The following is a 14,010-nucleotide window of genomic DNA, read 5'->3' as shown; positions in this document are numbered from 1 at the left end:
TAGTGGCTGCACAAATTTAGATTTCCAACAGGAGTACGCAAGAATTCTCTCTTTACGTTCTCACCAACAGTTGTTACTTCTTATCTTTTTTGTAATAGTTATTCTAACAGGTTTGAGATGATATATCATTGTGATTTTGATTTGTATTTCCCTGATGATTAGTGATCATCTTTTCATGTATGTTTTGGCCATTTGTATATCTTCTTTGGAAAAATGTCTATTCAAATATCTGCCCATTTGTTAATCAGATTTTTTTTCTATTGGGTTGTATGTGTTCTTTATAAATTCTTTACATTAACCCCTATCAGTATTTAATTTGCAAATATTTTCTCCCATTCAGTAGATTGCCTTTTCATTTTGTTAATGACTTACTTTTGCTGTCAGAAGCTTTTTTATTTAATGTAGTCCCACATGTTTATTTTTTGCTTTTGTTGCCTTTGCTTTTGGCATCAGATCCAAAAAAAAAAAAATCATTGCCAACACTGATGTCAAGGAGCTTACCACCTACGTTTTCTTCTAGGAATTTTATGGTTTCAGGTCTTACATTTAAGTCTTTAATCCATTTTGAGTTAATTCTTGTGTAGGGTGTAAGATACGGATTCAGTTTCATTCTTTTGCATGTGGCTGTCCAGTTTTCCCAACAGAAAATCTTAAAGGTATAAATCATGTGTAACAAAGATCCATAGCACTGTAGTCAGAAAAGGAGTTGTATGGAGAATTGTTGACTAGAGTAAGCACTGTGTTTTCTTAAAAAAAAAAAAAAAAATTCAAAACCGGACAGGATCAAAATATTTTGATACAGTAGGTCTTACGTGTGAGAACTCTGCCACACCATGACACCCTAAAATCTAAGGTTGCTTTCTTTTCAGAGTGGGTCCAATTTTTGTTTTAGGAGCTTTGTAAGTTTTGAGCTTCACCTCTTTTCCTGTTTTTTAATTGTTCCAGTTTGAAACCAAAAATAAAAACATGTCAACTCTCTTCTACTTCACAGTGACATTTCATGATCGTGTGTTCCTATTGAATTTAATTACATTAATTATTTCAAAATTAAAATTACTTTTTAAAATCTCAGGTTTTTAAATATTTTATTAAATATTTTTAAATATTTTTATTAAACCTTAATGAGCCTAGGAATATCCTATTTTGGAGGAGATCAGTTAACAAAAATATTAAATGCAAAAAAAAACCTCCTGCCTTAATTATTGTTCATTTTTATCTCTTGCAGAAAATTACGTTTAGTTGATATAGAAGAATTTCATAATCGCCAGGATGCATTAGAGCTATCAATATTTCAGACCATTGTCATGAAACACATGGAATCTGCCAAAGAGACTCTACTTAAAATGTAAAGTTTTGAAGTTTCATGGAAGAAAACAAGTTTAAAAATGTGATTGGTGGGGAACTATATTTTAAATGCATTTAGAAAATCCCATTAAAAATTTTTTTAAGTATTCCTGTTCAAGAATTAAATATAATGTCTTTAAGTGCCTTGGTCTGTAATGTCCATCCAGAAGATGTCCTCCACAGCACAGATGATGCAGAAACTAAAATGATTATAGCGCTTTCTTCCCCCAATGTCTGGTTTCTACTGAATGCTCTGAGAGTGGGGTTGAATGTAATGGGAGGAATGATCATCAACTAATCCATTTGCTAGATATTTATGACATCTATTAATACGTATAAGGCACTGTAACTCTTTGATTTTGCTTTTGGATTGGGGATGCAGAAGAGTTAAAAGCATGATTAGGTGGAGAAAATATATTCTTTAAATTAGTTTACAATGACATTGAGAGGTTAGACCTCTCAAATGATTAATTCAACATCTTTTGGGTTTGACCCTTCAAAATGGAATAGCCAGATATGAAAATTATTGATCTAGGTGCCAGACGATATGCTGTGAAACAATACAGGAAAACTGTTTCTCTCGTGGGTTATTAGGTTATTATAAATAGGACATTAAAATTAGGTCAAATTGCAGATAACAGAGGCCATGAAACTCTAGCATGGCTTCATGATTTCCAAAAGTTATTTAGAAATATATCCTGATAGTTGAAGACTGAACCTTTCCTTTATCTTTTTTTCTTCTCTAATATGATGAAATCTTTGGCATTATTTGAAAGAATCTAGACTTTTATTTAATATTAGTATTTAGTTAACGTTAAACAGAGGAGAGATGTAGAATGAAACCCTATCATTACAGAGAATAAAATGACCTCTTAAGACAGAATACAAGTACATTTTCTTGATCTATAACTTCAGAGCTATACCTCAGGAATATATTACTACTGTAAATTTTGGTAAATTGGGTGTCAAAGTACAGAGCAGAGTACAGACCTTTATTGAAAACTTTTGCTGAGAGTTGTAGACTGATGAGCTGTATCTCTTGATGCTTCCTGATTGACTCTCAGACAACACTCTGACCATACTTTAAATAGTGAGCCAGAATGTGTTTATCGTGGCTAAAAGGCAGAACATCACCTCACCACAATGAAGAAACAATTAGTAAATGATTAATTATGACCTCTACCCGAAACCCAGGCCTTTCTTTGCATACTCATCCTTTGCTGTTATGCAGTAGTTGCTATGTTTTATCACCCTTACCTTCTGGAAACCCATTTTTCTAGGTCCATGTGCCACTGTTTCTTTTTTTTTTTTTTTAATTTTTTAATGCTTTTATTTATTTTTGAAAGAGAGAGACAGAACATGAGTGGGGGGAGGAGCAGAGAGAGAAGGAGACACAGAATTCGAAACAGGCTCCAGGCTCTGAGCCGTCAGCACAGAGCCTGATGTGGGGCTCGAACTCACAAACTGTGAGATCATGACCTGAGCTGAAGTCGGATGCTCAGTTGACTGAGCCACCCAGGCACCCCCCAAAGTTATTTATTTATTTTTTTTTGAGAAAGAGAGAAAACGTGAGTGCAGGAGGGGCAGAAGAGAGAGAGAGAGAGAGAGAGAGAGAGAGAGAGAGAGAGAGAGAGAGAGAGAGAGAGAGAGAGAGAATGAATCCCAAGCTGGCTCCACACCATCAGCCCGGAGCCCAATGCAGGGCTTGAACCCATGAACCATGAGATCATGACCTGAGCAGAAGTCAGACACTCAACTGCTGAGCCACCCAGGCGCCCCTCCAAGATCTTTTTTATTTTTTAATGTAGGTGTTGACCACTATAAGTTTCCCTCTGGTCATTGCTTTTTTTTCATTCTGTGATTTTTGGTAGTTTTCATTTTCATTCATCTCAAATTATTTTCATATTTCCCTTGTGATTTCCTTTTTGATTGGCTGGTTCTTTAGGACTATGTTGTTTAATTTCCATGTATCTGTAAATTTCCAGAGTGTCCTTCTGTTACTGATTTAGAATTTGTATGATTTCAATCCTTTTATATTCTTTGAGACTTAGGACAACCAACTATTTTTTTATCTTCTCTCAGAAGCCTCTTCTGTGTGTACACCTTTCCCTTTATTCCCACTGCAAGTACTCGGGGCAGGCTCCTTTAATCTCCCAGGTAGCCTACAAACTACTGGCACATGAATCTTAACCCCTAATTCATTGCTTACCTTTCATTGACCAAATAAGTCAACACTTCTTAACCTTTTTTAAGGTCTTTTGCAACCTGGACCTAACCTGTCTCTTGCATTCTCAGTTCTGAAAAGACTTTCACCTTGGGCCATGCCTGGAGAAACTGTCATGTTAAACAGGACATAACTTCTAAGACTAGTCTGTAACTGTATCTTACCACTGTTAAGTATTCAATGGGTGAAGGGTCTTTGTTCTCCTTTTTAACCAATTATTGATTTTTAATTTTATGTTTATTTATTATTTTTGAGAGGCAGAGAGGGACACACAGAATCTGAAGCAGGCTCCAGGCTCGGAGCTGTCAGCACAGAGCCCCATGCGGAGCTCAAACCCACAGATCGTGAGATCATGACCTGAGCCAAAGTCAGCTGCTTAACTGACTGAGCCACCCGGGCACCCCCAATTTTTGATTTTTAAAATAGTTATTACTTATTTTTTTTATATATAGGATGGGGATTCTAGGAAAATTTGAAAGTTGTTTAGTTGCCTCCTTCTTAGCATTGCTGTCTTTGCACATGTAATTATATCAAATTGAATCAGAGGTTAAGGAAATTAAACAGAACAAAAGCTTCTTGAATGCCATCACCAAAATATTGTGATTCACACTATTTATGGTACTTCTTATTACTGAAGAAGGTTCTCTTCTGTCCTTCAATATGCAGTCCAAATGACATTTCTTCTGTGAAATCTCTATTGTTACCTCTTGAAAAACTATCTCTCCCTTCTGAATACTTCTGACACTTTATTCTGTTAGAATTCCTTCCTGTTATAATATGTATTTATGTGTTTGTCTTTTCCTCCCTCTATTAGCCTGTAAGTACTTTGAAGACTGAGTAACAATTTTGTACCAAATGTTTTATACATAATAGGGAGCCTTTGGGACAATGGCTGAAAAATTTTTAGATTTTCTTTAAAAAAAAAAAAAAAAGACAAACGCTTTATCCAGTGATATAGCCCCAAACTTATTCCATCTCTTGTCTGAACTACTGGAAGTCTCTCAGTCTCCTTTCTTAATCTAGCTTTGCCCTTCACTACTTGGTATTTGCCTCTTGTCCTCTTTATTTATTGCTTAAACAATGACAACTTACCGGAGAATTATCTACCATGGCTTTATTTTGGAGCATGAGGCTGTGCCAACTTCTTGTGTTTAGTTCTCAAGTTGTGCAAAAGTCCTTACAGACTTTCTCCCACTTATTTCTTCCTATTCTAGGAAGAAATCTTTACATTATCTCTATTACAGACAATGAAATGATTCACATCTATTAGCCCCACTTATCCACCTATTTTTTTCTTATTATCCTACTTCTACTTCAGGTCGTTTTCTCACAATCTTCCTCATTTCATTTCCATCCTTCAGTGAAATGCCATCTTCGTTATAAAACCCTTCTCTGTTACTTACATGGAAAATTATATTTTAATCCTTTGATTTCGACTGTCTTTCTGCTATGACACATTGCCTTCATTATTATAAGAGAAAGGATGATGTCATATCTTTTTATATCTCTTGTGACACTGTTCCTAATGCACAATAGACACTAAACACGTATTTGTTAAAGGAATGAATACATATATTTAATATTCAGATCTCTCTTGGAGCATTCAGGCAACTCCTGAAAATATGTGCACTCTACTTTTAAAAAAATCCATGATCTCTTATGAAAGAAATATCAACATTCCTTAATTTTGTAGTGTTAGTGGTTTTATAAATTGAAAACTTGAATTTTTCTGTTTATAAATTTACTGTTAGCCTTTTATTACAAAGATACATACACATTTGAAACTTTGTTTTAAATCAGTCATTCTTTCAGGATTTCACGTTGAGGGGAATAAGAACACAGACACTTGATTTTATTGGTTTGTCTTGTTTTCAAGTCATTGTGAAAAAGCATAGGATAAAATTCAACCTATTTGGTTGAACCAAATAACTCTCTTGGTCTAATCAGATATTTACATTTACGTTTAACAAATTCGTTCCCTGAGGAACATTTTAGAGACTGGTAAGGAGTATTTTGTAATATCCAATAGTTTTTATTTCAGTAGTATAGGAATCATAGTTTCAGGAGTTAGACTTACAGTTTTTTCTTACAGCATCACATTGTTGAGTCATTTTCTATCGGCTATGATGAACATTTCTTTTCCTAGCAAAAGTGAAATATGCTACTGCTTACATTTCAGAGGGTGGATAATGTCAGTGAGCAATACAGCTCTCTGTGAAGACCTTTGGATGTCCAGAAGTTACTGTTAATGCTTAATGTAAAAGGAGTAATTCACTGAAAGTATTAACTTCTAGAAGTCTTTTGTGCTTTCAAGGTGGTTTCCAGAAGTGCAGAATATTTATTACCAAGGTAATAAAAAAAAGCAATTGCCAACTGGTGACAGCAATGCCAAATTGGAGTCTTTTTTCAACTGTGCTGCTACACTTATGACTTTACAGCTGCAGGAACTCACTTTGGTCTCCATGCAGGATTTCACAGACCTAATTGCACGACCACCAGTAAGTATGGTGTAGGTACACCAGTATTCATCTACTAATTTATTTTCAAAAGGGAAAAGATAAAAAAAAAATCTACCAGTAGAAGATGAGGAAGTAAATCTTTAGACCACTTACCTGTTGTAAAAAAGTTAGCATCAACCTGAATATTCAGGATATATGATTCTCATCACATTGCTGCGGATTAGTGAAGAGAAGTGAAAATTCTCATTATTGGGAAATTTGGGTCACGATGGCTGGAGATTTCTGCAAGGAACTCTTTTCTTTCTGGAAGAAGATCCTGTTAGAATGTGAGCTGGGCCTAAGAATTTAAATGTTCTCTTGGACTCTTTCTTATGTGATTCTAGAGCCCCACTGCTGTGCATATCCTCCTTTTTCTGGAACCTTGACACTATAATTGATCTGTAGGCCCAGTGAATACTAGATACCAACAAGTCTAGCTGGAAATTGCTCTTGACCTTTTTAGTAGAGCTCCTCATTGGCTTAATTGTCTAGGGCATAAGAGGAAGGGTGAGTTCCCATGTGTTCTAATTGGGACCAATGCACTCTTGAGTCTCTCCCAATTCATATAAATATTCACATACACTTATGAATATTTTTTGCAGGATTCTGTTAGAGCTTTTGAACATCCAGGTTTCATCATGAGGCTGATTCTTGAAAATGACACCATTAAGTTTGAACCTGAGTTCAACGACTATATAGACATCCTTCTAAATGTGTATGATATCATGATTAAGGCTGTCAGTTTTGTGCCAAGAGTTGAGACCAAATTGTATTCCAAATGGGTAAGTAACAAGGATATTATGATTGTTTGAATTTTCATGATGATATTCACTTCAACCTCTAAAAGCTGTGGACACATATCGTCTGCTTTGCATAATATAAATGGCCTAGTAACATTGACTTATCAGAAAATTTTAATTAAAAAAAATACTATTTTCCCATTAGCTGCTCTTACAGTATTCCTAGTTTCTTAGTCTAGTCTTCCACTAGACTGAGAATTTTCTTAAGGGAAAGTTTTAAGTTGTGACCAGGTTTAAAGCAGTCAGTGAGTATTGGCTGTAGCACACAGGCCATGCCATAGACCTCCATTACATTTTGCTAGCTCTGTAAAACTGTCCCCCAGTTGATGAGACTCTCCTCATGTATCTTTTCCCATAAGTAGTAATGTCTCTGTACTTCCAAATCATAGATTCTACTTCCCTCCTCTCTTTGGCCATTTATTTAGCAAAGCTATGCTGAACTATGACATTTCAAAAGTAGTTACTGCAATCTAGTATACGAAATGAGCGTGTCTAATTCCTTAATTTGAAAGGTTTTCAAGCTTTGTAACTCCAACCAGTAGCTTTCTTGTTTTAGTTTTAAAATAGTTTACAAATATTTCATGTATACAGGAGTCCAAGAGACTATTGTGTAGTTTTAAGTGGTAGTAAAGTTAACCCCTATCTACTTACAATCTAACTAGAGAAATGGAATATTAGTGATACATTTTAGCTCTCCCTGCTCCCCACTGCCCTTCCCTGTTCACATTCCTCTCTTTCTACCTTATTATGGGCTTACAAATGTAAGAACTTCATGCAGGGAAATCCTTGAGGCCTTAATTTAAATTGGTTCCTTTAGAATTTGCATATTTTACTCTGGAGGCCTCTGCAGACCAAGGACCTTTGTTTGTTTTTTTTTAATGTTTATTTTTGAGAGAGAGACAGTGTGCAAGCAGCAGAGGGACAAAGAGAGGGAGACACAGAATCCAAAGCAGGCTCCAGGCTCTGAGCTGTCAGCACAGAGCCCCATGCAAGGCTCGAACTCACGCGCTATGAGACCAAGACCTGAGCCGAAGTCGGTCACCCAACTGACTGAGCCACCCAGGCGCCCCTTACCAAGGATGATTTTTAACAAAATTCTTGCTGAGAATTTCATGGAAAACACTGGCCGTGTGAATGCTTACCCAAATCTGAGAACAGGCTGGTGGTCATAAATTCTTACGATGGCCATCCTTTTCTTCTCCACTGAAAAACAAGGTCTAACCAGGATATTTTCCTTAATTTTGCCCCCTCATTGAAAGGTTCCATCACCTTTCAGCATTCTGAAATTTTGTGTCACATTTCAGTGTTCTTGGCTTCCCACTGGTGTATCAGTTATGACTTCCCTTCTCGCTCAGGCTTGCGGCTTTGTTTCCTGACAGCCGTTTTCTCACTCCATTCTCCTCCCCTGCACATAAGCCCACTTTGCTGGAGACTCATGAAAGCAAAGCTTAGGCCACCAGCGATCAGCAATCTCCAGGACAGTTGCTCACTTCTGCACACAATTGCCTCTCAATTCACGTGTTCTCTGCCGTTTGGCCCCTAGACTTGCCCTATTATTGCTTCCTTAGCTATGTATTATAAAAGCTAAATTTGGCAATTTTTCCAATATATTTCTATGTTTTGAACTAGACAGTTATTTTCAGGTTATTTATTCCTCATTTTGCCAAAAATAGAAGTCTCTCGAGAAACGTAGTTTACTTTGTCTTTTGTTTAATTTCAGTCTACTGCCTCCTTCTCTGGTCATACACCGCCTTTTTTCAAGAATGTCTTTTGAGGGGCGCCTGGGTGGCGCAGTCGGTTAAGCGTCCGACTTCAACCAGGTCACGATCTCGTGGTCCGTGAGTTCGAGCCCCGCGTCAGGCTCTGGGCTGATGGCTCAGAGCCTGGAGCCTGTTTCCGATTCTGTGTCTCCCTCTCTCTCTGCCCCTCCCCCGTTCGTGCTCTGTCTCTCTCTGTCCCAAAAATAAATAAAAATGTTAAAAAAAAAAAAAAAGAATGTCTTTTGAGGGAGCTTATGAAACAAATATAACAAGTTAATAAGAATAACAGTAAAACCTTGATTTGCGAGCATAATTCATTCCAGAAACATGCTTGTAATCCAAAGCACTTGTATATCAAAGTGAATTTCAAGAACCATTGACTCATTTGTGATCATGTGACATTCAGGATCATGTACTACTTGTATTGCAAGACATCGCTCATTTACCAAGTTAAAATTTATTAGAAATGTTCACTCACCTTGCAGAACGCTCACTGAACAAGTCACTCGCAATCCAAGGTTTTACTGTACTAGAGGTGCTCAAAGTGGAGTAAAGGATTACCATTATTTGAATGAATACAGTTGCTATGATTTAATGGTTATAAAATATGGCTCCAGGGGCACCTAGGTGGTATAGTCGGTTAAGCAGCCCACTCTTGGTTTGGGCTCAGGTCATGATGTCATGGTTCATGAGTTGGATTCCTGAGAGGGGCTTTGTACTGACAGTGCAGAGCCTGCTTGGGATTCTCTTTCTGTCTCTCTCTCTCTCTCTCTCAAAATAAGTAAACAAACTTTAAAATAAAATAAAGCTCTAAGTTTCCTGTTTTCTAAAATGAAGAGGAAAATTTGACACGTTTTAACTAGGATTAAACAGTTAATTTAGACTGCTCAGGTATTTTTCCTGGTATCAGATTTTGAGAGGGAGGTGTTAAATGGGACATTGTACATGAGGTAATGTTCTGAAATCCTACGTGTCACCATCACCTGGTGACATTTTAAAAATACAAGTCCATCATCACCACCTCTTGCCCTAGAGACGTGGATTCAACATGATAGTTGGTTCTTAGAAATAGTTTGCCAGAATCATCTAGGGATATTTTTCTAGTGATCAGTTAGGTTTGGAAACAAGCAATATAGGTGGTACTTCAAGTAAGATCATTGAACTTGGTTTCAATGACCTTTGACAACAACTGCAGAAGTGGCATTCATGGAAGAACTTTCGTAAGAACTGTTCTTATCACAATCTTTGATAGAAACTGAAAGTGAAAATAAAATACACTTTTTTGGGGGCACCTGGGTGGCTCAGTCAGTTAAGCGTCTGACTCTTGGTTTTGGCTTGGGTCATGATCTCATGGTTTGTGAGATCAAGCTGTGCATCAGGCTCCTCGCTGACAGCACGGAGCCTCCTTGGGATTCTGTCTCTCCCTCTCTCTCTGCTCCCCCCCCCCCAAAATAAATAGTTTGAAAAATTTTTAAATACAATTTTTTCACTAAAGTTCTCAAGAAGCATCTAGTTCTAAGCAGTAGAATTTCCTAAAATCCCACTAGGGGGCATAGTGGGCAAATGCACTCCAGATACCCGAATAAATTACCCAGTTTTCTAAGGAATCCTTTGATGTTATCAAGTGAATGCTGTAGAATATCCACTAAAGATCATAGTTTTTGTTGGTTACAGTTAAAAATATCTTCTTCTGAATGAGAGGTAGAGCATATATATTTTTAAATGTAACTTGATTCAAGATAATAAACCATGCAGGCACATTTACTTGCCCTCCTATTTGAAAAGAGGAGACGAGCCTTTGAGATTTGCTTATTAAAAAATGTTATCTGATCCATTATTCCTATGTTAATAGCAGAATGCACATTGTGCAACTAGGGATTAGTCTGCTCTAGTTGCTGTTCACAGAATCAAAGATCAAAGGTCAATGAATGAATAAACAATCTTTCTTTGTTCTAGACAGATTACCCCTCAAGGTGAAAAAGTACTGTCATCAAAGAATATGATGATATGACCTTGAGCTGGCTTATTTTTTTAAAATAAAGTACAATGCAAGCACTACCTTCGGAAAGCTAGCATTTACAACTGCACAAATAAAATGTGGATGTGTGTTTTTTTGTATGCTCTTATTCTGTGTATATTTTCAAGTGACCGTTCTTTCATCCATTTGGAAAAACAAAACACAACCGGGTAGCCTTGCAGGAAAACAAAAAATTAAATGAAACTTAGATATTTAATATCTTCTGTGATTAGACTGAATATCTTTCTACAGAGATTAGAAAATCAAAAAGACCCTTGTGAGGAAAAAATAAAAGACGATACAGTACGATTGGCATTTTTGCAAAGATAAATACTAAGGCTACCTAAATTTATTTTTCAAAACGAACGTTATTTTTCCCTTTGTTTAGGAAAGTAAGTCTAAACCAACAACCTTGAAGCCGATAATTCTGAATGAAATTATTGAGGCCCACAAAGAAAAGGTGAGGGAGGTGATAATGAGAGAGAGCGTGGCACCTCTGGAGCACCTCAGATTCTACGACAAGTACAACTTTCTGATCACCAGAAAAGCCGAGCAAGATGTTGATGTTTTCCTTGAAGAAAATCATAATTATGAGAAAATAATACAAGAAATTCGCAAGTACCAAAAACTAATAGAGGAAATACAGTACACATCTAGAAAGGTGAATGATCCATTCTTGAACAGCTGTTCTTTGTAACTAACGATCTTTTCCCAATTTCATTAGGATGTGTTTGTAGACCATGCAGTGAAAGAATCAGACCGTTACTCTCAAAAGGGAAAATACTGCCTTTTCGTGTGCCAAACATGGCCGAGCCCTGCACAGGGTTCTTGTGCTTATAGGGCTGGAAGCCTAGTATTTCAAGCCTGACTTTTAAGTACTTACATGATTTGAGCCCTCAAAAATTCCAAGAACTTATTTTTTTTTTTTTGCTGTAATGTTTATAAATCCTTTGGAAAATATGGTAATTATACCAAAATGTGATTGCTTCTGTTTAGTAAGAGACTGGTAATTTAAAATTTTCCTTTGTCCTTTTTTATAGTTTCCACATTTTCCACCCTAAGCACGCATTCCTGTTTTGTATAGAGCTAATATAGCATTTAAATCCCTTACTATCTATAGCATTTAAATCCCTTACTATCTATTTTGCAATAACTCGATTCTCCAAAGTTCCTATATCCATTTGTTGTCCTGAAATAGAATTGGCTTCCAAGATAACAAACTCTTGAAGGAGATTTACCCAGAAGATAGTTGTAAAATACAAATGAGCATTTAGAAAATCCTGCCTGCATCATATTAAAAAACAACAACAACAACAAAAAAAACACAAAAACTCAATCTTGTTAGATCGAGCACACACAAAACCAATATTGTGAGAGAGGCAAAAGTGTGGGACTTTTTTTATTTCTTTTTATGTTTATTAAGCTTTTAATACTTATCATTGTAGACTATCCGTTTAGGAATGTTTGAAATGCGCTGTGAGGAATTAATCAGAGCTTTGGTGAAGCGAGCAGACGTGATTTGTGGAAGACTTATAGCTAAAATGTTCAGAAATCATCAGGAAGTAAATACAAGGTATTTATGTGATATTGATTAGTTTTTTCAGGGGGATGTTAGATAGAACCAATTGTCATTCAAATAAAATTAGGGATTAGAACAGTGTCATCAGTGACCCTCCGAAAAGATAATGCCAAACTTATTTCTACTTGGTTTTGTTATTTTGTGACTATTATTATTTTTCACCACAAATGCGCCTTCCCGATTGTCTCAGTTAAGGGGTATTAAAATGTACGTTTTGTTTGTACATGTAAGATGGGTGTTATCTGACTTCACTAAGGGGAACAATAAGTTTGTATAATCAGTATACAAAATGGATTTTCAAAGTGGATTTACCCAGTAGTTGTCATGGGTCCTGATGGATCCTCAAATTTGGAACTTCATCTTACTGTAATTACTCTCCAAAGCTATGATAACTTGTTGTCTTAACTAAAACTTACTTGTTGACTAACCTGGAGATTTTTAGGAAAACTGGCTCATGTCAAATAAACTCACAGAATGCTAAGATGTAAAGCAGAATACCTGTTGATTTAAGGCAAGAAGTAGAACTAGTCTTTCAACAACTGGTTTTAGTGTTGCTCTTGGAACCTCTTTTCTGGTATCAGTTACGTGGAAAATCCTCCCCATCCCCACCAAATACTCAGAAACTTTGTAACAGTTACAGGATTAGAGGAAAAATTAGATCCTTGAAAAGAATATTCAGGTTGTGTAAAAGCCTGAAGGAAGCTTGTATTAGGCACAACAGTAGGTACTTATACTCTAAATATGAACAAATCTGCTGAAGGAAGTTACAATGTTGTAGAGGAAATAGACATACAACAAACTGATAAATTACCATAGGACTCGGTAAATATTGTAGTGAGCTACGGAAGTAGAACAGAGAAGGAAATGATGAAATTCTTTCACCGTGGAGGTTGGGGAAGAGAGGAAAATCAAGGGAAAGCTAGTTACAAAGAGGAAGAGACTATGTGAATTCATTTTGAAGGATGAGTAGTAGAGTCTGCCAGGTGAACAATGTAAGTAAAAGAATTCCAGGTAGAAAAAGGTAACGTGTAGAAGGGTGTGAGGTATGAAAATGGCATGGTATATTTTAACAACTAGGACTGATTTGTGTTCCTTTCACAGACACTCTGAGGAAAGAGGACTTGTGGAGAGATTCTCCAGGAACTAGAATCCTATATTCAGCTGTAAAAGCACCTTTTCTTCTAAAAGTTGTGGAAGAATAGTGAAAATGTCTTTTACTTGTAGCTTTTCATGCTGAGTGAAATATTTATTTTAATTTCATAGCTATTTTCCCTGCCTCCAAACTGCCCTCTGAGCTCGTATCAGTTCTACTTCCCTTTTTTCTCCTAATACTACCTCTCGCCACACTCATCGGATTTACAGAGGACGTACCTGGAATATTAGTGGAGCCATTAGATACGAATGCCTCAACTTCTTGCCTCGACATGTCTCAACTCACCTCTGTATGAACCCCTCATCCTTGTCTCTCTGCATTTTTCAGAGGGTGAGAGTCTATCACACCACTCAAAGTCCTTCTCTTTGCCTATGGGCTCAACCTCATTGCCCTCCATCCTTCTGGAGCTGGTTCGGCCAGTCATCCGTCTCCTCTGTATCTCACTTAAATCTCTCCTTTGCTGTGGCTTCTGCCTTTCAAACTTAAAATTGTGTTCAAAACCCTCTTTCGTCTTCCACCTCCTCCCCCCGACTTCAACCCCACCTCATCACAATGTTATTTCTCTCTCTTTCATCTCACAGCCAATCTTCTTGAAGAAATTTCTACACATTTTACCTGGACTTTTTTAGCTTCCA

At 36.7% G+C, this 14,010-nt stretch overlaps 1 protein-coding gene across 12 annotated transcripts in view; it reads left to right on the top strand.

Annotated features, from left to right (window-relative positions):
• Window positions 1-14,010, top strand: part of DNAH7 (dynein axonemal heavy chain 7) — a 265,373-nt gene that overhangs the window by 45,726 nt on the left and 205,637 nt on the right. For 10 of the 12 annotated variants that reach the window (XM_045034170.1, XM_045034169.1, XM_045034174.1 and 7 more), the window contains 5 exons: window positions 1,226-1,345; window positions 5,883-6,066; window positions 6,669-6,848; window positions 11,032-11,304; window positions 12,089-12,216. In XM_045034170.1, the coding sequence (XP_044890105.1) occupies window positions 1,226-1,345; window positions 5,883-6,066; window positions 6,669-6,848; window positions 11,032-11,304; window positions 12,089-12,216 (885 nt within the window). Of the gene's footprint in view, window positions 1-1,225; window positions 1,346-5,882; window positions 6,067-6,668; window positions 6,849-8,586; window positions 8,701-11,031; window positions 11,305-12,088; window positions 12,217-14,010 lie in introns of those variants that run through there. The other 2 variants (XM_045034177.1, XM_045034178.1) reach the window with 2 other exon arrangements.

This window comes from Felis catus, chromosome C1 (genome assembly GCF_018350175.1).
Source record: "Felis catus isolate Fca126 chromosome C1, F.catus_Fca126_mat1.0, whole genome shotgun sequence".
NCBI classification, from domain to species: Eukaryota; Metazoa; Chordata; class Mammalia; order Carnivora; family Felidae; genus Felis; species Felis catus.
Note: the sequence above shows the minus strand (reverse complement) of the source record. Positions and strands in the feature narration are given on the sequence as shown.